Raw genomic sequence first — 23,260 nt, forward strand, 5'->3', positions numbered from 1 at the left:
GCCATGTGGTGCAGAAACAACTGCAATAGTGACCAGGCATAATTTGTTACCACATGTATTTGCCATTCACACAACACACACATGCCTTTTGTGTGTGTGTGTGTATGTGTGTGTCTCAGAATAAATGTAACCCCTTCTAGGGATTCTCAGTAGAAATCTTAAATCTGCAACAAAAAAAAAAGAAAAAAAAAAATATATATATATATATATATATATATATATATATATATATATATATATATATATATATATATATATATATAAATTACAATAAAAAATGTATTAATTAAAAAAATAAATACAATCACATTTAAATTATATATAATACATTTTAGAATAAATTATGTGTGTATGTTATTTTAGAATTACATCAAATTTGATATTTTTTTATTGCAGATAATGGATCGAGTTTTCTATTTCTCAGGAAACAGGTGTTTAGGAAAGTGATGTGGTGGTACTTTTTGCATTTTAGTGTTTTGGGAGAGAAAAAAATCAAAAGTGCCTTTTACCCTGAGGTAACCTATGTGCCTTTGACCAGAGACAGATCAAAGCTTTAACTTTGTTGTATAACAAAGCAGGCATGCATGTTTCCAAAGTGTGTTATCTACTATAGTACCACTTTTAATTTTGTTTCACATCATTTTGGCCCTGACAAACAAAATACTGAAGAAAAAATACAATAAACCAAGTGTGTTTGATCTTGCATTTTTCATGGGATTTAAAACATTTTGAATTGCATTAGAATTAGGACGTTTTTTGAGGCCTTAGATGCAGAAAAGGAAGGATAATAAAACCAAATGACATCAGAGTTTAAAAAAATACAATATTTATTATTGCAATAAGTATTCAAGACACTGGTTAAAAAAAGTATATTGTTATCTGTACAGTTTTAATTAGATTTGGCATATTAAGATCTTATTCTGTAGCGTATCTCTAGATCGCCAGCTGGTTGGAGAATGCCAAAACCATATCGGCTGGGGTCTACCAATGGCAGCTTTGCATTCTTTTCACACAGTTCTAGATCAAATCCAGTCAAGATTGTGAATACAAGCCTAAAGGGATTGGAAAAAGAAGAATTATAGTCGCTAACAGATACAAGCATAAAATTTGTTGAATAAAATCAATTTAAAGCATAACACAAGGACTAAAGGTGCGGTCACATTAGTTAAACTTTGGCAATAATTTCACAGACAATAAGATTCTTTGAATCTGAAAGGACTGAAGATGAGGGGGACAGAAGAACAGTACGTTCGATGGACTGTACTTTTGTTAAGCAACATACTAAACTGGTCAGCTGATGAAACAATTTTTGAAAGTGATCTAGGACTTTTATACAGTGCATGCCATTGTAAAGACTGCAAGTTTATCCCTCATTTTCATCCGTGTTGAATTCAATGACATCTAGCCTGATTAAGTTCTACTGTCAATGGGGTAGAAATGTATGAAGCACTGCTCACACACAAGACACCTTTAAACTAAGAAGCAGTGAATTTGAATGAACAACTTGAACCTGAGCTGAATCTGTGGCGAAAATGTTTTTCACCTTCACATGAAACCAATATCATAGATTCCAAATGAACTGATTGGATTTTGCAATGGTAAATATGTGACTGCACCTTATATGGTTAATGCAATTATACTCACTCTTTAATTGCACTAACTGCAAATTGGCGTCCTGGACACAGGTTGTCTTTGGTCCCCCAGGGCACAGAGGGATTCTTCACCCTCAACCCTTCCTTAAAGAAGTCCTTCTTCTTTGTCCCATCTGCATTAAGGAAGCGGTCAAACTGGAACATCTGTAACATGAGGAGAAAACAAGCAGAATTTTTTTATTGTGTCTTCAGGTGAAAATTAATACATTATATTAATATTTGTAACATCAAATTGTCTTGATGAAACAGAGTAAAGCAATAAACTGCACTCTTGTGATATGTTTGTGAGACGCGTCCAATGTTTGCTTGCAAGAACAACATCTTGCTGCGCTGTTAATCAATTCACTATTAATCAGTGGGCTTGACATGGAAGCTTGGATCAGATCTTTAGTTCACAGTGCCAATACACAGCACTACGGTATGCAACGTCAGCATTTTGGCCTACAATGCACTGTGTATGGTGCGAGCATCTGTTTCTCACAGATACCATGAGCAGCAGCAGTGCCTATAAACTGTGACCCCCTTCCCCCTGTTTGTCTTTGTGCCAATGACAACACTTGAATAGCTAATCCCAGATATCTCACTAGATTAGCCGTTGGACCTGTGCAGAATGTAATCCAAGCTTGATCATAATGGTGGACGCCAATAAAGTTCAAGCTAAGGAGGTTTAGGCTATCAATAAGCTATGTGTGTTAATAAAGCAACGTACTAAGCAATGCATTATCTGCAAGAAAAGAAAAGAAAAGAAAAGAAAAGAAAAGAAAAGAAAAGAAAAGAAAAGAAAAGAAAAGAAAAGAAAAGAAAAGAAAAGAAAAGAAAAGAAATTTAGCATTGCATAGCAACACTAATCTTTTTTTTTTGGTTTGCTTATGATTTTTTTTATATATTTTGTAATTATTTTAGTTTAAATCTGAAGTATTTTTCTTTCAACTTTTCATATTCAAATTATATATTTATGTTTTTAAAAAATGTCAAAATTATATTGCAAAAACTGGAAACTATGTGGCTGCTAAAGTGTAAAAAGTTCATTATATTTTTTATAATTTTAAAATGTTTTTTTTTTTTTAATTATCTGATTGCTAAGGTGTTACATTTAATTTAATTTAAATATATTATCTATCATTTCATAAAAAAAAATAAAAAAAAACTATTTTATTCCATTTTCTTGCCCATGGAAAAGCCAAGATGCCAGAGATTTGCTATGTGGTTGCTTGGGTGTTCTTGCCAAGAACTAACCTCAAGTCTTTATTATATTCTAGATGTTGCTTGGTACCTTTAATGCAAGTCTACAGAATATTTTTGGGCCGTTATATAACGCAGTGCAAGTGCTCAAGTCTATTTCAATTGCACCTATTTTTGACAAAGTGAAAATCAATACATATTTCAAATTTATCTAAAATCTGCCCAGATTCTTCATGTAATGAAATGATTTCTCTCCCAAGTGAATCTCATCTCTCTGCTTGGTTGAGTTTAGGATGGAAGTAGAATCTGAAAGTGCACCTCTGGCTGTTGGTGGATCTGTGGGTCCATTTGAGGGCTGATGAAGGGGAAAATGCACAGCCGATCGCCCCGTCGGAGCTGGTATTCTTGCCCGTTGCTTAAACAAATCTTCTTATCTTGCTTCACTTCTCTAGTGATGAGAGCAGCTGCAGTTAGACGCAGCGTCTCAGTAAGAACACTGTCTGTAAAAACAGATTTCAGAAATTTAGTTTTAATTTCAATGAAATTTGTTGGAATTGTGTGTATATACGTATATATATATATACATACACACACACACACACACACACACACACATATGTTGGAAAAAATTATTGCACAAATATGTGCATATATATAATTTTTTTATATATATATAAATTATATAAATCACTTTTCCTTATGTGACCTACCAAACACTGGAGTGTTTTTCTGTTTCTCTTCTGGACGGAGGTGCTTCCCACCTTGGATTTCCTCTCTCACAGTCCTTAGAGCTTCAGGGTGGGTGAGTAAGTAGCCCAGTACCCAGAATGCAGCGGGGCCTGCGTTTCCCTGAGGACAGAAACATTCCTTAAATTACCGTCAAACAAACCACTAAAAAGTCTGACACTTATACTCTTTAAATCTAGAAAGAACCTTTTTAATTGCCTGCAAAACAAGTGTGACTGAACTGACACCCATTGATATGTCAGAGGATTTATGACATTTCATAAAAATATACAGCAGGGTCTAACCTACAGCATACAGCATTAGCAACATTGCTGTCAGTGCGCGCAAAGCAGTGCAGTTAAACCTGTCATACAACAATTGCTGAGGGTTGGCCAATGAGGGGTGAAGACTCTCAGACAGACTATCAGAGGTGAATCTGTCTGTCAATAAACCTGCTGATACCATGACAAAGCTAAAGAATCACTTTCTATTAGAGGGAATTCCCATGTGCTCATATCTTTGAAATTGCATCACATGTTGGTTTTATTATAGTATCAGATGCTGTGGCAAGCTATGACAACACATTATGCGTGATAAAGCCTATGGGTTTATTTGTTTTAGCTTAGGATTTGACATTATACATAGCTCCATCACACAATAAAATGCATGAAAAAACTACACTACTGTTAAAAGGTTTGGGGTCATTAACATTAGGAACACTTAAATGTTCTTGAAAAAAGTTTCTTATGCTCACCAAAGCTGCATTTATTTGATAAAAATACAGTAAAAACAGTAATATTATGAAATATTTAAAACCAAACTTTTGAACGGTAGTTTTACATTTTTGTGAAAATATGAGTTTTAATATGGTTTTAGCACATTACTAGGGTGCTCTGGGTGACTTCTTACTGGCTCAAGTCTTTATAATATTCTTAATATATAAGAATATAAGCCTGTTTTCTTGTCAATTTCTTCTGTGCCAAAGCTTAATATGTATGGTCTGTGGTTTTTTCAAATCTCTAACCTTAATTATGAGCAACATTAGCAATCATATTAGCAAGAAGCAATAATTATTCAGTGAAGCTGTTTATCTGTAGTTATACTGCTCTCATGTGGTTAAAGCAGAGAACTGCTGCATGATGCCTTAGGAAATGTAAATTTATACTCAAAAAAAAAAAAACAACAACTAAGAAATAGTTGCAATTCAACAAATTGTATTACAAAATTAATTACTTAATTTACCTCCATAGAAAGTTATACATGCTTGGAACAGCATGAGGGTGAGTGACATATAATGACATAATTGTCATTGTTGGGTGAACTAATGCTTTAATTGTGCTAAATGGCGTTTATTTAGATAATTTTTATTTGATTGTGTTAGCAAGCTTGAATATCCATGTAATTATTCTGTCAAATGCATTGTAAATACTAGGGACACATCAACACCTGCGTTACTTATTTATACAAAGGAATCATTCAGTAGGTGTTGTTTGGCCTCAGGCTATGGCGTCTCAGGTGTGCGTTAGGCAGCTTGTCAAGTTCTGTGTTCATGTTCTGTGAAACTCACACACTCACAAACTCCAGAGGTGGCAGGCTCTCTAGTTTACAGTAAGATCAGGAGTGCAAAACAGCCTATCACTATGGCAACCTCGAGGTATTACTGTGTCACCACTATGTAGTTTTGAGTGATTAAGCATGCTATCAGACAAAAGGAATTTTTAAAGGAATAGTTTATGTTCATGATGATGAACTACTACTTTTCCCAATATTTCATATTGTTCCAACCCTATATTATTTTTCAGTTTTCACAGTAAAATACAAAAAAAAAAATCTTTCATACAATGAAAATAAATGGTTATTTATACCGCCGAGCTCCAAAATAGATAAAAAAAAGCACTATAAAGTATCTATAGATCTTCTTAAGCCATAAGGATTTAATGTTTATTTTGGGGCCTGGCAGTATTAATGATCATCCACTTTCGTGCCATGAAAAAGAATGGGAAAAATTTGTACATTGACATTTTTTTCTTAATACTTCTATTCTGCAAGGATGCATTACAATATTTCTTTATTACCAAATCAACATAATTAGAATAATTCCTAATTGATCCTAATTGAGTAATGGCTGCTGAAAATGAAACTTTAAAATAGAAAACAATTATTTTATATTGTAATATTTCACAATATTACTTTTGTTCTGTGTTTTTGATCAAATCAATGCAGCTTTGGTGAGCATAAAAGACTTCTTTTTAAAACATCTTACTAGCTTGAACTTCTAAATGACGTATGTTTATTACAACAGATTGTCTTTTAGAAACATTTTTGCAAGTATGTGTTGTGAAAGGACAACTAAGGGAAAGAGACAGAGGGAAACTCACCTGTGTGACCCATAGCTGTAGCAGCATGGCTCTCCTCTGAGTCTCAGCATCAACTCCTTCATCCTGCAGCTGCTGTACATAGTTCCCCAACCATGACTGGCGTTCTGGCTTTCTATCTAACCGTGATGGAGTCAGCCATTTCCACAGCTTTTCTCGTGCTGAACTTGCAATTTGTTTCTCCTCTAATGAATTTAAACATAAAAAACACAGGTTAGTTAAATAAATCATGTCTAATGAAATGTAATTTTAAAAGAAAACAATAATAATGGAAGAAAGAACATTTGTTTTTTAAGCAATTTCTTCCAAATGAAACCACTACCATTACCTTTGTTTTCAGTAGTCCGAGCCAGTTTAGGCAAAAGCTTGTCAAACCGGCGAAACTCCTCATAAATTTCTGCGAGTGCTGCACTGTTGTTTTTCTCTGCGCCGAACACAGTAAGATAGCCGGTCCTGCAGAGAACAAGACATACAGTGATTGGTATGAGGATATACAGCATTCAAAAAACCCTAAGTCAGCCTTAATCGTTTTCCACGAAAATCAGGTTTTTCCAGGCTGTTAAAATCTGTAGTACAACATTTAATCCTTTAATTTGAACAACTGTCACAAAATACCACGTTTTACTGCATGACCTTAAGGCATTCATGAGCTAACCAAGCTGCACCTTGTAGAGGCATGACAACAGGTCTTACCTGTACAATAGTGATTGATAATTATGATGTACCAGCTTTTGGGTGGGACAGTCTCCGTTTGTTGATTGGTACAGAATGTATACCAAATAAAGTATTAAGCCTACATACTCAAGCAGTGCGTTAGTGAATCAGATTTTTTACAACGACAGTGTGTCTGTTGCATAATAGTAATCGCTCTTCAGTAATTATTTACTCCAATAATTGCCATAAATTATGAAATGGTTTTCAGGAAGTGACCACTGAGATTTATTATGAAATTAACTATCACATTTTAGTTTTATAATGCATTTTCATCATGCTTTCTGTGCTGAGTTCAGTTTATTAAGCATGAAGCGCTGCAGCTCTGTTTCCACCTGCGGTGAATTCTGAAACCTGCTGATAATTTCACATCAGTGTATACGCTTGTGGTGAGAAACATGTCTTATAGCCTTCAGAGGGTTACTAGTATGTTGATTTTAGAGACTGGCGTACTTGAAGAGCAAACTGTAGCAGAAATCGAAGAGTCCGTCTTTTTTCCACTCAGATACTTTCAGGCCCATTTCTGAAGGGGTCACGAGGTGCTGGAGGTTGTTCTGCATTGAGCTGCAGAGTTGGGTTAAAGCAGACCCCTGAAAATGCCTAGTCAAACACACACAAACACATATATATGGTTCAGAATAATTGATATTTCAGCTTTGATGTTACCTTAAGATCTATTCAGCAAATGAAAAACATCTTAAAAACATTTAAAGCAAATTCTCAAGATGACAGTAGTTCTGACAGAGAGATTTAACTTTATTAGAAACCTACATTTCTGCTCTTTTCTTCTCAGATTCAAGGTTGTGATTGGGTAGATCCAGGCTGAAGATTCTCTTCATTAGGACCTGAGCATAGCTTGTCTGGTCAAGCGAGACCACATCGGACAGGACAGCATCATAGCAATTTGAGTCCAGCAGAACAGTGATATATTGTCCAGCTGCACGCACCTGGTTCACATTAGATGAGTGTGGTTAGTGATAAAAATGTGTGTGAAAGGAAGCTGTTACAGGAAATGTCATGTCAGAGAACAAGATTGTTATCTAAACTCTCCTATACAGTCGCAATTTCTAGATAAAGTTTTACCCTTGCCTCCAATGGTCCCTACAGTCAACTTAGCTCACTATGCTTTAGAGAATTGCAGCAAGAAGAAAGTCATAAGTCATCCTTATAGGCAAAAGTCTTAACAAAAATTATACAATCGATAATAATATACAATATGCACATGTATAATATATTTGATGTATGTATGTATATATATATATATATATATATATATATATATATATATATATATATATATATATATATATACACACACACAAGTTTTTCAAAGTTTTAAGGGATTTTGGAGTTTAGTTAAATAATTAAAAATACAAATATTAAATATTTTCTCTCAACTTAGGGCATATTAGTAGAATACACACACACGCACACACACACACACACACATACACATACAGTATATATTCTAAATATATTCTTCTAATCTGACCTAAGTTGCAAGACTATATGAAATATCTGTACTTTTAACTATTTAAGCAAACTCCGGAATCCCTTAAAATTTCGAAAACTTGTTAACCTGTCACAACACAAAAACATTCACTTTTCATTTACATATTCAAATGAAATTTCACTTAAAATAACTATATTTCTCCACTACCCATTAACAAAAACTGCACATTATGACAGATTGCTGATTTAATTGCTGGTTTAATGATAGTGTCATTTTACTCAACCAACAGTAACTCACAGTAAAAATGTCGCCGTGCTTCTGTTTCATTCGTGTCAGGAATTTAGCAGCATCTTTGCCAAACTCAAGCGCATGACCGAGCCAGGGAATCATTCCTTTATCCAGAGGAGGCTCATTTCTTCGTCTGCAAAAAAACCCACAAGTTTAGCTTAATTCGTAATTGTTTAAACGTATTTGTAAAGTTTAAGTGTTGTCTGTCAGACTCAGGAGCTGGTCGGACCGGTCTGGACTCACCTCGTGCGTCTCGCGTACAGCAACAGAACAGCGAGTCCCAGCAGAAGAAGCGCAGTCCACATCATGCCGAACATGTATAATCTCCTGCCCTGCTTTCCAGGAGTTAAATACTCAGCTGACACACTAACATACGTCACATCTCATTACGAAATTCATAACTGCACTCAAAGTGGTGGGCGTGAAAATGTCTGAATATGACCTAACATAACAATGACATCTTTAGGCAGTTTCTGGCTTAGCCTAGTTATGGAAACAACATGACGATTCGTCATGATGATTAGTGATAAGTCACATCAAAACTTACTTTTAGTGAAACCAATCCGAAAAATACTATGTGTGTTAATTATGCAATGACCTTCGAGCTGTCAGCGTTTTAAAGAATTTCCTCAGTGAATTCGAGGCGCAGTGTCGTTCAGCACAAAATGTGTCACAAAATGTGCCCTTACCTTTTACCATATTAAACAAAGGCCGTTGGTGATGTATGCAAATATATAAAAAAACGGTTGATTATGCTTTTAGTCAAATATACCGTCCGATACCGATCCTTAAAGGGATAGTTCATCCAAAAATGAAACATTCTGTCATTATTAAGGCCTACTCAAGTTGTTCAAAACGTAATTGAAAAAAGAAGATATTTTGAAGAATGCTGGAAAATTGATGGCTATTGACTTCCATAGTATTTTTTCCATACTATATTGAAGTCAATGTGTACCATCAACTTTTTGGTTATTAACTTTTTAAAAAAATACATATATGTTCTTCTGTTCTTCTTCTGATTTCTGTTTACAAGCGTCTAATGATCGAAAATACTTTTTTTAAATATCGGTGGTTACAAATTTGAAAACTCATTGAAGGAATAAAATATAAACTAAGTATAAAGACTAGTTGTCCATTGACAGACCATTGTCTCAAATGTCTAAAATGCAGAAGTATAAAAATATCTCCAGCAAATGAATCATCAGAAAATCAAACGTCAAACAAAAGAAGCACTCCTACATACAAAGTAGCCTACTTCCCTTGTTTGTTTGTTTTTTTTTTCTCACTCTGACAGACATTGTTTACATATGTTTGATATATGTTACTTCTGGAATTAGTAGCAGAATGCTCAGAGACCTAGTGAACTCAGTAAATATGTGAGATCTTTAAACATGAATCATGTTAGGGGTTGTTTTATTGCTCAGCCATTTTCAGAGATTAAGGGTGTGTGAGTGTGATGTCTTCATGTTCTATCTACATTTCTGATGACAAAGTGTACATCATTGTAGATGTGTTTGCTAAATGACAGGTGGGGCATTTAAACTATTCGGCTTGATTTAAATGAACTTTAAATGTAAGAAGGGAGCTGATATAGCCTACACAATTTAGCTTTATGTGTGTCTAGATTTATTAATAACGATGACAGTTTGAAGCATGCAAGCAAAGCTTAATTAAGGCAATAAATATATATTACAAATATATTATAAATATTAATGGGACAATAAATATACATACAAATTTGGAGTGTAAATAAAGATGACAGTTTAAAATCCAAGACAAATATAGGCTTGTCAGTTCCTGACTGTCTATATGGCACACCTACATCTTGGCAAAAGTGGCTGAATTCTATGCCAAGAGTATTTGTAGCAAAGCTCATTTTCAGGGAAATCAAAAGCTTTTAAGTAAGAAATATGCCTATTCATTTCAGTCAGTTGATGAGCTGTACAATGACTGTTGCATAAAACTTTCCATAAGGTGGCGACTGAGTCACACTGATTCTGAGCTTCTTTTACACTCTAATATTCTGCTATGTCAGTTCTTAGAATTTTACAAATGATAAATTTCTGATTTAATTGCAATGTACTTTATGCTGTTGAGGTATGTAGGTTTTATTTCTGCACCATTTAAAACAGTGTTTTGTGGTTTGTAATTTGAGAATTTGTATTGGAAAGAATTCGATTGTGTTAGTTACGTAACATGAAGAAAGAATGAACTCTGTGGTCATACTTCAATAGCTATTATCTAAGTTTAATAGGCATTGAAGAACATAACACTAAACAGTCATTACATTTGCCATATTAAATATCTGCCACCCCAAGCCATAAAAGCAAAAGCAGACAGTGACGAAACAAATAAATCCTTAGTAAATTTTGATTATATCTAATTTAGGCTACACCATTATATTCATTCCCACATGTTCGCATTATGGAACTCTTGATGGAATATTGCTCAGTATTTCATACTTAATTCTCATCTTGCCTGCCAGATAAGTCTGATAAGATTTGTAACTTGGCTTAAGTACCCAAAAATGATCGGGCCACCCGTGGAACAATGGACTGTAATGGCATCTGGTCCCAGCAGTTCAAAGGCCACTCAAACTAATGAGGCATTATGCACAGGACTGCACTAATCGATATGACAGAGGCATCGTTTGACTGCTGTGAACTCTTTAAAGGAAAAAAATAATAATAATGATATTAATTTCCCAGTGAATAAGCAGGAGAAAGCTAAGTTCTTGGCACCACTTATGATACTCACTACTTTGTGTCTAAATCTATAATGTCTCTATTTTCTGGCTTCAAAAAAGAATTTGTCCACACTTTGACCATTTTTGACCACACTTAAAATATATGAATGCATTTGAATTCTTGGCAGAATATCAAGTCCTAAACTAAGTTAAAAAGTTTTGACTGAATAATTTAGGGAAAGAGGCAGTGTGTTTTAATAGACTGTTGGCTGAAAGTTTGTAATGATGTTCAGCAGTTGTTTTTCAGAGAGAAAGTGTTTGAGCAGACAGTCTCGGTAAACTCTTAGTTAATAATACATTTTAAAGGATCGCTCACACAAAAACAAAGATTTGGTCATTTACTCACTCTCATGTCATTTCAGTTCAAACCTGTACTAATTTCTCTTATTTTTTTCTCTTTATATATACATAATGGAACACATTCACAGCCTGCTTAAAACATTGTTTGCGAACTGTAAAGAAACTCTTTCAAAATACAAGAGCTGGCATGTTTACTTAATGCCCATACAGAAGTTCCACTTTTTTTAGTTATTCAAGTGTCCTCTTAACTTTCCACAGAAGATTTTCCACTGCGTCAAAAAGCTAATTTCAAAAGAACAAATAATGTAACTGGCAGATATGCATCTCATAGGAAAGGAAGTCATTTATATTTGTCACAATGGCAACATTCAAAGTTAAGGCATTTAGATCCAAGATACAGATAGGTAAATATGTTCTAAATATACTTTTTTTCAGATCTATGTAACAGTACAGTACATCACTGATTAACATACAGTAGTAAGTCATCTGTTATTGTGCACAGATAAATGTTCAGTTCAAAGAACAGAGACTGTTTTATGCAATTTAGCACAATTTTTTAATTGTATATTTATTATATTAACATATATTATCTCCCCTGTCTTTCATCATCCTTCTTTGTGTTTTTGTTTTATTCAATAAGGACAATACATTAAGACATGGGTGGGGAGCACATAATCACAGCCTGACAGAAATCCTGTTGATGTCTTTGTTCTGTAATTGACTCCTTATCGTGGTTGTGTCCTCTAGCATATTTAGCCTTGTCCAATGCTTTTCTACATTGTATTATATTGGCATCTATTTTGGAAGACAAACCGGACCTTAAAACTATAATAATCTAAACAAATAATCTCTAGTTGGAGTTAATAGTTCACTGAAAATGAAAATTTGCTGAAAATGTACTCACCCTCTGGCCATCAAAGATGTAGATGAGTTTATTTCTTCATCAGAACCGATTTGTAAATAGGCATTACATCATTTGCTCACCAAAGGGTCCTCTACAGCAGGGGTGTCAAACTCAGTTCCTGGAAGGCCACAGCCCTGATTCAACCCTTGTTAAACACACCTAATCCAGCTAATCAAGTCATGTAGGCTAATTTGAAAACTACATGATATATATGTTGGAGCAGGGTTGGATCTAAACTCCGCAGGGCTCATGGGTCCCACCAGAATGTTCAAACAGCTGATAAAAACGTCACAATAATCCACAAGTAATCCACACCACTCCAGTCCAGTCCATCTGTTAACATCTTGTGAAGTGAAAAGCTGCATGCTTGTAAACAAATTTATCATTAAGACAGATCAAGCACCATTTACAAGCAAAAACAAATATGTTTCATGGAGTTTGATGTGAAAGCACAACAGGGGATGGACTTTTTCACTGGAAGAAGCATTATTATGGATTATGGGCTGATATTTTGGGTAGAAGCTTTGGATTTGGATGTGTTTCTCACAAACACACAGTTTCCCATTTCCTGTCATTGCAAAGGTTGAGACCATAGTTGATTTTCCTGTTCCAGGATGTAGACTCCTAGGTATAGCAGACTATTACTGTAACTTTTGAGGCAAATTTGATATTTTATACCTCAAACGTAACACAGCATGAATACTCATTTTGATTGTCTTACTGTGAGGCAGCTGGACACTTCAACAGCTCACCAGCCATGATAATTAAGTTATATTAAAACATTATTAGTTTCACCACATTGTGCACTGAAATCAGACAATAAAGAAATCAAACAATTTTATTCCAAAACCGATGATAGCAAATTATGTTAATGCAGCGCATTGCATAAAAACACTGCACATTCACACTCGGACATCTACAGTAGGCCTCATTGGACATGAAAGAACATTTCCTCATGATGTCTAGGTATAGGAAGGAATCTTTAATTCCCTTAAATTAAATCAGTGGACACAAGAAATGGTGGGTAAAGTCTGACCTGACCTATTCTGTAAGAAAACTGCTGTGCCCCCTTTTACATATATATATAAAATTATAATAAAAAATAAAAATGTGTGTGTATATACATATATATATATATATATATATATATATATATATATATATATATATATATATATATATATATATAAAAGAGTACTTACACAGTGTTTCCTATACTGCCAAATGTACAAAAAAAAAAAAATTATAATAAAAAATAAAAATGTATCTCTTTCCAGCCACCCCCCCCCCCCCCCACCCCCCCACCGAGAAAAAAACCAACCAAAAAAAAAAAAAACCCACTTATCCGTTTCCATGCTAAAAAGCTCCCTTGTACATCACAAACATGCAGAACCATCTTCTCTTAGCTCCTGTGTTATTGAACAAAGTTCACATTCTCCTATCATTCTGGATATCCAGTAAGCTGTTGACGAGAGATATGAGATTTTTGAGTTTCTCTGGCAATATGCTGCAGTCACTTCTTATTGCCAACAAGGGATGATGGGTGAAAAAATAAGTGTAAAATGTAAAACTGACCTGTGCCGTATTCCTTCCCAGATTGCCATGCTGATATATTGTGATAATTTCTCAATTTCAGACATCTGGCTCAGTTAATACTCACCCAGCAGTTCAAGTTACCACTGCTTGCACGTCACTCTGTAAGCAATGTAGCAGCTTCTTCTGTTGGATATTTCTCATGTAATAAAATAAATAACCTCAGACGAAAATAAATGATTTCACAGTAAAGCACTGCCAGTTGTAATCAACAAATTGCAATTTCTTTTTGACTGAGCAGCTTTAATTAAAAAATTAAAGCATTTTTCCTTTGGTACAAACACAAGGTTTTTAGATTATCAGAATTGAAAGACCAGCCATAGAGATCATTAAAGGAACAGGTCACTTAAAAATGAAATTTGTTATTATTGATGTTCCAAAATATGGTTATTTTTTCCATGGAACAAAACAGTAGAATCTTCATGCAGCTCCAAGCACAAAACTCCTAGGACGAAAAAATGAGAATATGACAAATATGAGAATAAGATTTTCAATGAATAACTTACAGTATTCTCTTTTTTTAACATAAAACTATCATATAGAATTGTATTTTTTAAGAAGAGTTTACTTTTTTTTTGATAGACACACTCGCTATAAACTATTGTTGGGCAAATTTTTTCCTTTTGTGTTTCACAGCTAAATAACGGATTTGAGACAAACTGGGGGTGAGTAAATAATGACATAACTGTCCTTTTTACATACATTCTTCTCATACAAGTATTGCTTCAGTAAAATTATAGAAATCTTCTGAATAAAGAGCGTTTAGTGTCAAGATAGAGAATGCCAAAAGGCTTATAGTACTTCAATTAATGTGCAATGTTCAGGTAATCAAGCCTATAATATTCATAGTTTACATGCCTTCAGGTGCCTAGAAAGGGAGACTGTATTCTCTTCTGTGATGATGGACCCCTGGGGTCTTTTCTTTACCCTGAAGAGTTTTTGTGAAGATGTTAAAAATTCTGCTACAGCTTTTATGACTTTTAAATTACAACTTTTTTGTTATCTCCTTTTCTACAGACATTTTATCCATTATAACTCCCTATTCATTCATATGTACTTTCGCAAACTTCACTTTTTCTCTCCTAATACTGTAACTCTCCTCAACTTTCTCAAATTTTCTCCATCAGTCCCAGGTCTTGTATGGTTTAATGACTATAATAATATACCTGAAAGTTACTTCCTTTGAAGCAGGAGGACACACAGTTGAGTCACCTTTGGGTCATTATTGGACTGCCGGCAAGAAAATTAACTGAGCCCTCTGCCTGTGCGACCCGCTGAAAGACTTGCCTTGCTGGAATAATAATGCTGGCATAGATCAAAGCTTCCTCTTCACTTCAAGCACCTAAAAATCAGTGATTCAATACAAACAGAGCACAAATAATAAACTGTACCATTTAAAAAATATATTTGTCATGTGTTGTTAGGATAACAAAATAAACAATAAATAAAGCAGAGAGGAAATAGAATTGATTAATGACCAGAAATAAAGATTTCCTGTTTTAAACCATAGGTGTCAGAACAACATCCTAGATTATTCAGGCCCCAATGTAGATGAGGAATCATATGGTTCACAAAAATCCTGGATATGATTTGGTTTCAGGGGAGAAAATGTCTTGTGCCAAAATAACTTTAGGTTAAATGGACACAAATTGTACATGTTAGTCGTGGATCATAGAGAATTTAAAATGTCAGTTGTGTTTGTGTGCAGGCCTTGTAAGCTACTGACACATGGATTGAGTTTCATAGAATGTATGCTTCAGTTTTTTTTTTTTTTTTTTACCAGGGTCCACCGTCCTTGTTATTGGTCAAAGATGGCCATTTAATTTCTTGGTTATAATTTTCTCTCTGTTATCAAATGCAGATGACCCTGCTGTTATCCCACATCAGACTCGGAATTCTGTAGGCTTACAGAAATGTGTATTTGTTTGTCTTGTTGTCATAGAGGGCTCTTTTCCTGTGTTGCCATGCCTGAGGAGACTGATGAGTTGTTGGTCCCACAGCTTTGAAAAAGGAAGCTGAAGATTTACTTTGTGTGATTCAGTAGTCGTAGACGCGCACGCTTGCATATACACATCTACACACAAACAGATTGAGATGCTGACTAACTTCTACTGTAACCATGGAGGCATATGTAAACATGCACAATATTTAGCCTAGGGGTATTTTTCTAATAATATTTATGCTTATACAGCATTTATTCTGAACTTTGTGAAAAGCTCACAATAACAAAAATTTTATTTTTATCGTTAAACTGTACATAAAAGATAATATTGGAAATTCTTACATGGATTTAGAATGAAGTGAGGAATAAATTCTGAATGTTCACTTTTAATGGTTTGACTATAATAAGCAAATAGCACCTCAACAACTATAATAACCTCTCACCACTATACCATATCATAATACCCCACCAGACCACCTCTATCATACTAATAATGGGGCTTTGTAATGATAAAGACTGCATATTCTCTGTGAACACCTTACATAATCTCATTTATTAATTTAGATCTGATTAGTCATCTGGAAGTTAAGCTTGTAGTCATGGGATGGTTATTTTAATCTGAATTCCACAATTTTCCCACTTACTGAGTAGCTCGTAGCATACTATGCATACTATGTTGTGCCACCCCCCCAACCCCCAAAAAAGCCAATGTATTTATCTCATTCTTGAGAATGAGATTTTTTACATTCTACAGTCAATGAAAGAAAACCTGTTTAAAACAAAAGCCAATCAGCTTAACAACAATAATTGCTCGTCCTTTAACAGTTTATATCTCAGTTGAATGGAGTGGACATTTCTTATTTCATAATTACAGCACTGCATCCCCAAGTTTGCTTCTATGACATGGTTACAAATAGCACATATTACTTTAAATGAGAACAAAACAAGCAAGTTAAGGCTTTTTAAACAAGCTATTGTCACTGTGCAGGATTCTCAAACACATCTCACTTTGACTTATGGGTTTTGAATCTTAATCTGCACTTTTTACAGCCTCTTTGAGGCCAGAACATACACAAATAGACCTAACATGTTAAAAAGTATGTAATGTTCTTTTTCTGTATATGTTCTGTATACATTAATCATTACAGCATGTTATACTTTCCCTTTTTCATGCATTGCTTCCAGCTTGCGTGAACATTGAGAGTCCTGCATGTTGCCCAGTGAAAGATTTCCATTGCACTCATACTGGGATGTAACAAACAAGAGCAAGTGTAAGAAGTAATGACATAAATAAGCTGTGAGAAACCATTATGCGTAAAAAGTGAAAATATCCAAATCAAAATAATATTACTTTCTTAAATTATTATGTAAAATTATTAATTAAATTAATTAATTCCAATATTTATTTTGATATATATTTTAAATACATCATGAAAATCAACCCATAACATGAATTACAGCAGCATAACCACAGCTACAAAAAATATATATAATTCACAATTAAGAAAATAAAGGCAAGAAACAAGACTATTGCAATATAATAATTTTAAATACATGTATATATATATATATATATATATATATATATATATATATATACTGGAAACTCATTATATATATATATATATATAAAATGGTGGTTGTATATATTGTGGGAAATAAGTGCTTTGGCCTTCTGGTAATCCCGCCTACACTGGAAACTCATGGACATGTCTGTTATTAAACATCAAACATTGATTACTCTGATTGTCAAAGTTAAGAATTGTATATTGTATATATGCAAATTCCACAAGGAATACCCACCATACAGTTTCCGTTTGATGAATGTAATGATAAAGAATTGTGCTTTTATTTTTACGCCGCAGTGCATTGCGTGAATGCACACTTCTTCTGGTTGGCTGTGTTCTGTGACTGTGTTTTGTCCATAGACTGTATAAAAACATGGACGTAATGTCCGTGACATCACCTGTAGTTTTCTGAAGAGCGTTTTTGAAGCTCAAAGTGGGCGGAGTGGGGTGTCGCCATCTTGGCAGTGTGTCACCGCACGTCACTCCCGGATAATGGAAAATGGGTAAAGCCACGCCCACCTAGCTCGATGTGGCAGCATGGCAGTCAGCAGCAGCAATCCACCTGTCACTCAAGTGGCCACGCCCTTAATTATGCTGAACTTTAAGGCTTAATATAATTTAAAAGGCTGAGTTATAAAAAAATCCACCACCTCACAGTTGTCATGAAGGCCAAAATTAGCTATATAGACCAAAATCATTGTTTGAACCAGACTGTAAACATTTTTTTTTCTGATGTAAAGTTGGGCATTTTAACATGGGGAGTCTATGGGATTGACTCCCTTTTGCAGCCAGCATCTAGTGGCCAGTCGATGAATTACAGTTTAAGTCACTTCCGTGTTGGCTTCACGAGAGAGAGCGGGAGGTTGCCGCTTGGTTTTGTCACGTCCCATTTTGCCATTTGGCAAGAGAAATTGCTTGCCGGTGGTGGAATCTAAACTCATTAGGACACAGTGTAACGCTGAAAGTTTCTTCACAAAGTTTAAATGGGGTCTGTACTTTGTTCAAGATGGATTTATTTTTCTTGATAGTGTGCAGGTGTTTTTAAGCCAGCCACGCTTGAATGTGTAATTGCACACAGCAAGATGACTCACAGCCCTCTCCTCCTCTCCTCCTCTCCTCACTTCTCTGTCTGTTCACTTCTAAAAGAATCAGCCATTTTCAAATTGTTGTAGAATGACCTTTACTTCATCAGACCGATGTTGAAAGACTTGAATCTAACCCCATGTATTATTGGATTAGTCAGTTGGATAGAGGGTTAGCCAAGTATTGAATTTTAAAACTAATTACTTAAACTTAATACAAGTTGATTTTTTATGTTCTTCAAAAATGATTATGCAACAGGGACAAACTGTATGCAGACCACGATACAGGACATAGAATACATCTAAAAATGGTTTTCTTGCTCGTTTAATGAGTGTTGACATGCACGTACACCCTTATTGATTGACATACTTTATCTGTTTACATTATGTGGGCCCTTTTGTTCCACAGATTAAATTAGTTAATCTGATACAATAGATAATTGGCCAGTTAGCAGAAGCAAATGGAAGAAAAAAAAATAAGCCTAACAGGTTTTATTGAAGAATTGTACCACTTAAAGAAAACAAAGTGTAACTCTTTCGTTATTGACAATTATACTGATTGCCAACGGCGCTAAAATTTTGCTAACTAATAAATTAGATTAACATGAGCCAGCAGGGATGGTTTCACCTCTGTTCAAATATAAAATATGGCTTATTGGCAAGGGTAACATATTTTAGATTAAATGCAGGATGTTCTATTAAGTATTGAAGGTATTGAAGGTAAATTTGCAGAAAGACATTCTGTTCACCTACAGTATATTGAGAAAATCATTATGCACACCTCTGGTCATTCGCATGTGGTATTATGTGTTGTTGATGGAATGGATCGTAATGAGAGGTGAATGGGTCACATTGTTTAATACGGTCTCGGGCCTTTTTCATTTCCTGCGAGTAAAATACCCATGGTGTGAAGTGCCAGCGGAGATTGTTTTTCATAGATATGGACAGAGATAAGGAGTAGATGATAAAATCTGTTTTATTGGCTGCCCGAGGCTCATCCAAGATGTCTTGCATTCTAAACAGGGCTTAACTTTGAGTATTTCTGTGACAGATAGGCTCTTGTGAGTAGTTCAGCGCTCATGGAGATGTTTATCAGGTGACCTCCTGCTTGTTTTCAAGTTAATTAATGAGTTGTCAAAGTCATTAAAATGAGAATGAACTCTTTAGGTGCCTTTTGGGATAAGAGTTGGGATGATATATTGCAATGGTAAGTTTAAAGGTTTTATTTAGCTTCCTGGTGTCACACAGTAACAAATAGCATATATGCATTAGTTAAAGGTTGTGTATTGGTGTTTTTGTGCCAGATCATTGAGTATTCCAGCCCCAAGATCGTATCTGAGTGCTGGAGATATGCAAGTCATTCTCTAAAAAGGAAGATTGATCACCCAGGTTGGTACTGATTTATGTGATACAAACAAAATAGGCTACTATATAAACAAACAACAACTTAGGTGGCCAAACATTGTGTTGCGCATTGTGGTTTATTGATGGATAAACTGGCAGAAGAGTCACCTTTTGTAGAAAACAATGTCAGAGGTCAAAAATCTGTAATTATGAGCTGTGGATTTTTTCTTCTGTACAGTGAAAGTGATCAGTAAAAACAATTCAGTATTGTTTTCAACACCACTGACTTTCACTGTATGGACAAAATAAGTTGAAACATTCTTCAAAATATTTAGGTTGAACTGATAGAGGGTGAGTAAATGATGACAGAATTCATTTTTCATTATTTTTTGGGTGAACTATTCCTTTAAGGAAATGCAAAGCTTGTCAAGCAGTTTCTTTGGAGATCATTTACAGAGCCATATAGACTTTTCAGAGCAATCAAGCGACAAATGCCATGCTCTGCATGTAAAGCTGGGATATTATAAAATTGAAAAAGTACATCACCTTTAAGCCTTTCACTGGTAATCTTCCTCTCTGTGGGACCTCTTCAATTTAATTCACACTTCCTTTGATGCCACTATGGCAAACACATCGGCTCTGTCAAATAAGTATGTAGAAGATTTCAAAAACATGACCAGAAATGAGGTTTAAGAAGAGGGGATTTTCAGCTGTTCCTCAAAAAAAGATCATATGTACTGTAGTTAATTCTGTTTTAGACATTTAATTATTTTATTAAATTTAAACCATTTTTTAGATATATAAAAAAAGGATGTCTAATCAATAGATTTCATAAAACTTAACTCTTATTTTGGCATTTTGTAGTGGAGACATTTGACATCTGTGTGTATCTGACAATACCAAATGAAATAGTAAAATGCTCATGAAGTGCAATCTGTTGCTTTGGAGATGAATTTCATATGGAGTTTTCTCCTAGTGAGATGGTAGGCACGTTGCAGAAATCATAGGACTTTTTAGATATTCCTTCAAAACACTTTAAAATCTGAATACAGTGCATGAGTATTACGGATTGCTTTTAGGATACTTTTATGGTGCCTTTTCTTTGTCCTCACCAGTTTCAGCATCCACAGGAAAACAGAAGCTCTTCCCTATAAGATAATGTTTCACCTTTTGTCTTTTACAGTGGAAAGAAAATAATATGAGACAGGATGGAATGACATGGGGGTGATTAAGCGATTACGAAATTTTCATTTTGAGTAAACTATTGCTTAAATAAGATATTAAAAGTCACTTTCATAATCCCTGTCATTTGTCACTGTCTACAGTTTTGAATAGATTTAAGTATATGAATAATTCATAAACTGTATGCAGTAGGATTATAGTCTTTAGTGAATGTTAAGCATTCATCTGATCATCCGTGTTATGCTTCAGATATATGTATAGCTCTTTTAGTCAGCAAAGATTTGTAAATGCTTATCTATCAATTGCATCACTTTGTATTGCAAGAGAGCGTGCCGGTACTGTAGAGTGTGTGTGTGGCTTCGGTTCTGTCACATCCACCGTCTGTCCTGCAATGAGAGGCCCGACGGCAGTGGTTTTGGTCTGGAGATTAAATCCACTGCCGTCCCTGTGACTTGATTCAGCCATATATTGACGTTCTATCAGGGCAAGCAGCGTTAGCCACTGCATCTCATTTATCCCAATTAAACAGAAGACTGCTTGACCCTGGCCTGGGGGAACCAATCCTGCTATTGCATTTAACATCCGTTCACTATACGCAATAAGTTTTCTATTTGATATATATTTATATATATATGCCTGTTGTGATATATTAAGAAAATGTTGTGGGTTCATGCAGAACTTGGAGCAGAATTTGCTTATTCAACAAACTATAGAAAAGCATGTACTGTGCTTTCTGTTTATTTTAATAATTTAATGCCACCTCATAGCAAGCATTCTATTACAGACTCCTCAATTTTTGTAAACAAACAGTGCATATCTTAGAGATACAGTGTTATACAGTCTTATTTCACAAGTTAATCTCCATTGAAATTGAACCAGACAAAGTGGGGCCATATTGTACATCATTCTCAACAAATCAATAAGACTTTATATAAGGGGCATATTTTCCCATGCAACAAGGGGGATTTTAAACTAAAAAAAAAAAAGATCTTTTTACATTCTACAGTTATTGAAAAACAGAAAATGGACAATGTTTTGTCTCAAAAAACATTCAATTTTTTAAATAAATAATAATTTATTATTTAACAGGTGATTCTCACTTGCAACATAAATATGCATTTTTTATTGTTAGTATTATTTAAATTATTACTACTACTATTATTATTGCATGGCATGTCTAGGAAAGTGGTGTTGTTTTTAGTTGCTCTTTAGTGATTTGTGAGAAAATAAAGTAAAAGAAAAATCCTTTAGCATTTGGCATAGTATATCATTTCCAAGAAGAAGATGAAACAATGCATAATACCTTTGTAGTTTTTGATCCATTGTTTGGTTTTTGAATCAAAAATGGTTTCAGTTTTTCTTTTTGTTAAACCTACAACGTTGAGAATTCAGACTTCATATGTCTGACAACTAGGAAGCAAACTTTGCCAAATGTTTGGCTCATTCTCCCCTCCATAGATGAAAACAGCAGCCCATCATCGTCTTCCCATGAGAAAACTGCTGCTTGCCTAGTTTCCCATTACACATGAAAATCAATTTCCCAGGAGGTTTAAACTTCATCAAATGTACTGCGGATGGTCTGTTGTTTTCTAAAAACTTTTAGTCACGCAAATGAAAGACAATAAATGCGATACATTGTGACTTCACATCTCAGTTATTCCTACTTCTCCTAAAAAACAGATATGCTTCTCAAATACTTCTTAAATCCCATCTTGATTGAAACAAATGGGACCCCATGAGAGTGTTGTGTATTTACTGGCTCAAGTTTTCCAGAGTTTTCCAATTTTGCATGCTAAGCTTTCAAAAGATCACAAAGATGCTGAAATCTCATGAAAATGAATTACAAAATGGAGCGTGGAAACTACAGTCAGATCTGTGGGGCATTACCTCACAGGAGCAGTGCAAAAAGGATCAAAATCTGGTCTGAGGAGAGCTTAGCTGGGAGGGCAGGCCCTGCAGTTTATTTAAAACAAATCTTTGTGCACACAAAGTGTCTAAATACACACTGTCATGTTTTATCAATTTGACAGGGTGATATTAGGATGTGGGAATGATGATCGACCGTTGGGGTTGGTGGTTTTCCCTTACAAAAAGAAGTTTATTCAAGTGTGCTATTAGTATACTTCTTTTAAACTAAAAATAGGAAAGTATGCTTTTAGTTTACTTTTTATGTACTTCTCAGAAATGGGCTTTATGTACTCCTCAGAAATAT

General features: G+C 34.7%; 1 protein-coding gene across 1 annotated transcript; it reads right to left on the reverse strand.

The window, feature by feature from the left end:
- Window positions 1-809: 809 nt before the first annotated feature.
- LOC109056482 (prostacyclin synthase-like) lies at window positions 810-8,783 on the reverse strand. Its single transcript, XM_019073686.2, has 10 exons — window positions 8,631-8,783; window positions 8,397-8,520; window positions 7,418-7,593; window positions 7,100-7,246; window positions 6,264-6,388; window positions 5,939-6,120; window positions 3,545-3,683; window positions 3,153-3,334; window positions 1,645-1,796; window positions 810-1,052 (listed from the first exon to the last, which is right to left on the reverse strand). Exons 1-10 carry the CDS (start codon window positions 8,702-8,704, stop codon window positions 908-910), a joined length of 1,446 nt encoding a protein of 481 aa, XP_018929231.1. The 5' UTR covers window positions 8,705-8,783; the 3' UTR covers window positions 810-907.
- Between the last annotated feature and the right edge of the window lie 14,477 nt (window positions 8,784-23,260).

The sequence above is a fragment of the Cyprinus carpio genome, chromosome B6 (assembly GCF_018340385.1).
Source record: "Cyprinus carpio isolate SPL01 chromosome B6, ASM1834038v1, whole genome shotgun sequence".
NCBI classification, from domain to species: Eukaryota; Metazoa; Chordata; class Actinopteri; order Cypriniformes; family Cyprinidae; genus Cyprinus; species Cyprinus carpio.

Coding starts and splice junctions, on each gene's coding strand:
- LOC109056482 (XM_019073686.2), bottom strand. CDS start 8,704: ATGTTCGGCATGATGTGGACTGCGCTTCTTCTGCTGGGACTCGCTGTT. Junction 7,247..7,417: donor GAGAAGAAAAGAGCAGAAAT/GTAGGTTTCTAA, acceptor GTGTTTGACTAG/GCATTTTCAGGGGTCTGCTT. Junction 1,053..1,644: donor GCAGTTAGTGCAATTAAAGA/GTGAGTATAATT, acceptor CAATCCCTTTAG/GCTTGTATTCACAATCTTGA.